General features: G+C 40.1%; 1 protein-coding gene across 1 annotated transcript; it reads left to right on the top strand.

The window, feature by feature from the left end:
* The first annotated feature begins 415 nt into the window (after window positions 1-415).
* On the top strand, window positions 416-1690 carry LOC131593261 (uncharacterized). The gene is made up of 2 exons (XM_058865620.1): window positions 416-1351; window positions 1400-1690. The coding sequence occupies exons 1-2, from the start codon at window positions 416-418 to the stop codon at window positions 1688-1690; spliced, it is 1227 nt and encodes a 408-aa protein (XP_058721603.1).
* The last annotated feature ends 1252 nt before the right edge of the window (window positions 1691-2942 follow it).

Below are 2942 nucleotides of genomic sequence, written 5' to 3'. Positions count from 1 at the left end.
CTTCAAGACTTCACTGTTGCTGGCCATCTGATCTGCTCGGTAAGATCACATTCTAAAGGAAAATCATCAAGTGCTTGGGATATCTGTTCCTCTTTAAACCATAATGCCTGATCCCGTCAAGAACACCAGTAAGTCTGAAGTTGCTCACACTTCTGGTTGTGATCCAGCTGAAGAGGAAATCAACAAGGATGGACAAGGAATTGCTGAAAATACCAATGTCATTGAGGATGTCAATGACATCAAAGATAGTGAGCATACTAAAGTCAATATTGAAACATGTACCAATGTGGTAGACTTAGATGACTATTCTGACGACGAGCTACTTGTCTCCCTAAATCCAACTGTAGCCAACAGGCTAATGACTAGAAGAAAAGGCAAAGATGTTTCCTAAAGTTCTCCTAAAAAGAGTGCACAAATGACAAGCCTTGTCAAAGGTGTTGTTAAGAAGAAGAGTACTTCTGCTGGTCCTATCAAGAGCAGAGCTATGACTAAGAGTACAGGGGTTGGTCCATCAAAGTCCTGGAGCAAGGTATTTCCCAAGAAAAGAAAGGAGCGGGATATTGTTGAATCTATGTTTGATGCTGAAGTGGATGTTCCTGATATTCCATCAAGGAAGAAGCCTACAACCAGCAAGCTTGCTGCAAGTATTTATAAAGTCCCTATTGACAATGTGTCATTACACTATGCCTCCAGTGCCAGCAGGTCGAAATATGTGCTCCAAAAGAGACTGGCTGTTGAAAGGGAATTGGCTCCAAATGCCCTTGAGAACAAGGAAGTCTTAGAGCTAATTCAGGATGCTGGGCTATTGAAGACTGTTTGCGATCTTCCCAAGTGTTATGAGAAGCTGGTCAAGGAATTTGTGGTGAACCTATCTGAAGATTGTGGAAACAGCAAGAGTGTGGACTTTAGAAAGGTGTTTGTGAGAGGTAAGTGTGTATCATTCTCTCCTTCTGTGATTAATAAATTCTTAGGAAGAACAGATGTAGCTCAACCTGAGCTTGAAGTGACAGACAACAAAGTTTGTCAAGTGATCACAGCCAAGCAGGTAAACAGTTGGCCCCTGAAAGAGAAAATGACAGAAAGTAAGCTGAGCATCAAGTATGCAATGCTTCACAAGATAGGAGCAGCTAATTGGGTACCAACGAATCACAAGTCCACTATTTCAACTATTCTTGGCAGATTTCTGTATGCTGTAGGAACAAAGGCAAAGTTTGACTATGGAACATATATTTTCGACCAAACTATGAAGCATGCTGGAAGCTTCAGCGTTAAGGGTCCAATTGCCTTTCCATCCCTTCTATGTGGCATAATTCTGACTCAGTATCCCAACATTCTCAATGAGCATGATGTAGTATGCAAAAGAGAGAGCCCCTTGGCTTTCCACTATAAATTTTTTTAGGGTATGCATGTTCTAGACATTGTCATGACATCGGCTGAAACATCCAAGTCTGGAGCATCAGTCAGCAAAGCAGAAGTGATAGCAATGTTCAAAGAGACCTGCAAAGAGCTGGAAGCTAGGAAAGTATCACTTGAAAAGATGATAAGCACTCTGGAAATGAATGGGAATGAGGAATTTGCAGATGCTGAAAAGATGGCAGATGAAGATGTGGAAGAAGAGGGTACCAGTCCTACTGATGACGCCGAGAAAGGAAGTTATGCAGACACCTCAAGTGGGTCTGACTCCGGGTAGTAAATGCAGCTGGAGCTCTATTTTTTTTTTGCTTTTTTCCTCGCTTTCGTTTAGTTTTGTTTGCATTTTATTCAGTTCAGTTTAAGTTTTGTTTGAACTTATTTAAATTTTGGGGAGAAGACAGTAGTTTGCTTTGGCAACTTTTGTGGCCAAACAGGGGGAGAAGTAGTAATGTCACCCCAGAACAACAAGTATGGTGGCTGTGTACATTATTTTTGTGTTGATCTGTTTTTTGCTTGTGCTGCTCTTGTGGTGCGGCTGGTTTTGATATGTTTGAGCACTATGTGCATACTGGTGGTGTATGTTGTCTGTATTGTATTATCTTGCTTTGATTGTGTTTTGGTTGCTTTGTTTCTGCTGCAAGTGTTTCTCTGATATGGTGTGACATGTTATTTCATCCAAAAATTTGCCAAAGGGGGAGATTGAATATGTTTTCATGTTGGCTGCATTTGTGGTAAAACATACCTGTTTGATATTGTGTTATACAGGCTGCATATGTGTTAAGCTAATACAGGTTCTGTAGTGAATATCATGACTGATGTCATGACATCCTTGTGTGACAGCAGGAGCTGTTATAAGTTATTAATTGAGTTTCCTGATTTCTCTCAATTAACAGTTTAGGAAACCTTTTATTGTGTGCTGAATATTTCGTCAAGAAGATCTTGCTGACAGCACATTCTGTAACAACCAAATGGCGTGTAAATTAGGTTAACTTGGTTAACCCTAATTTGTTTCTAAAAAAGCCCAAGGCCCAAGAGCTGCACATAAAAAGTCTGCAATCCTAATTTGGAACGCAGAGAGAGCAGACTGTTAATTGTGAAGAATCGTAGTTCTGTAGCTGTCTCTTGTACTCCAAGCAATTGTCTTTGATGATTGCGTTGGAATAGGTTGTTTATGTTAATTGTCACTCTAAGCGTTTAAGCACAAGTGTGTGTCTCTTGATTGAAGCTTTTAAGCGGATCAAGGTGTGTTTTTGAAGTTTGTTTTCTCTCTGATTTTATGTAATGTTTATTTGTAATCATTGCTGTGATTGAGTGGGAGTGAGTGGAGATACTCAGGTCTAGGAATAGGTTGGAATCGTATTGGGTAGGTTTTAAGTGAGGAGTTGTAAACGGGGGAGTTTAACTCCGAATTAATTCTGCTTACATTGGATTCCCTCCTTGGCTTGGTAGCCCCCAGAGTAGGTTGTTGAACCGAACTGGGTAAACAATTTTGTGTGTTCTTTATTGTTTTTATGTTGTTTTGTTTTAAT

This window comes from Vicia villosa, linkage group LG1, assembly GCF_029867415.1.
Source record: "Vicia villosa cultivar HV-30 ecotype Madison, WI linkage group LG1, Vvil1.0, whole genome shotgun sequence".
Classification (NCBI taxonomy): domain Eukaryota; kingdom Viridiplantae; phylum Streptophyta; class Magnoliopsida; order Fabales; family Fabaceae; genus Vicia; species Vicia villosa.
The sequence above is the reverse complement of the archived record's forward strand: the minus strand, read 5'-3'. Positions and strand labels throughout refer to the sequence as shown.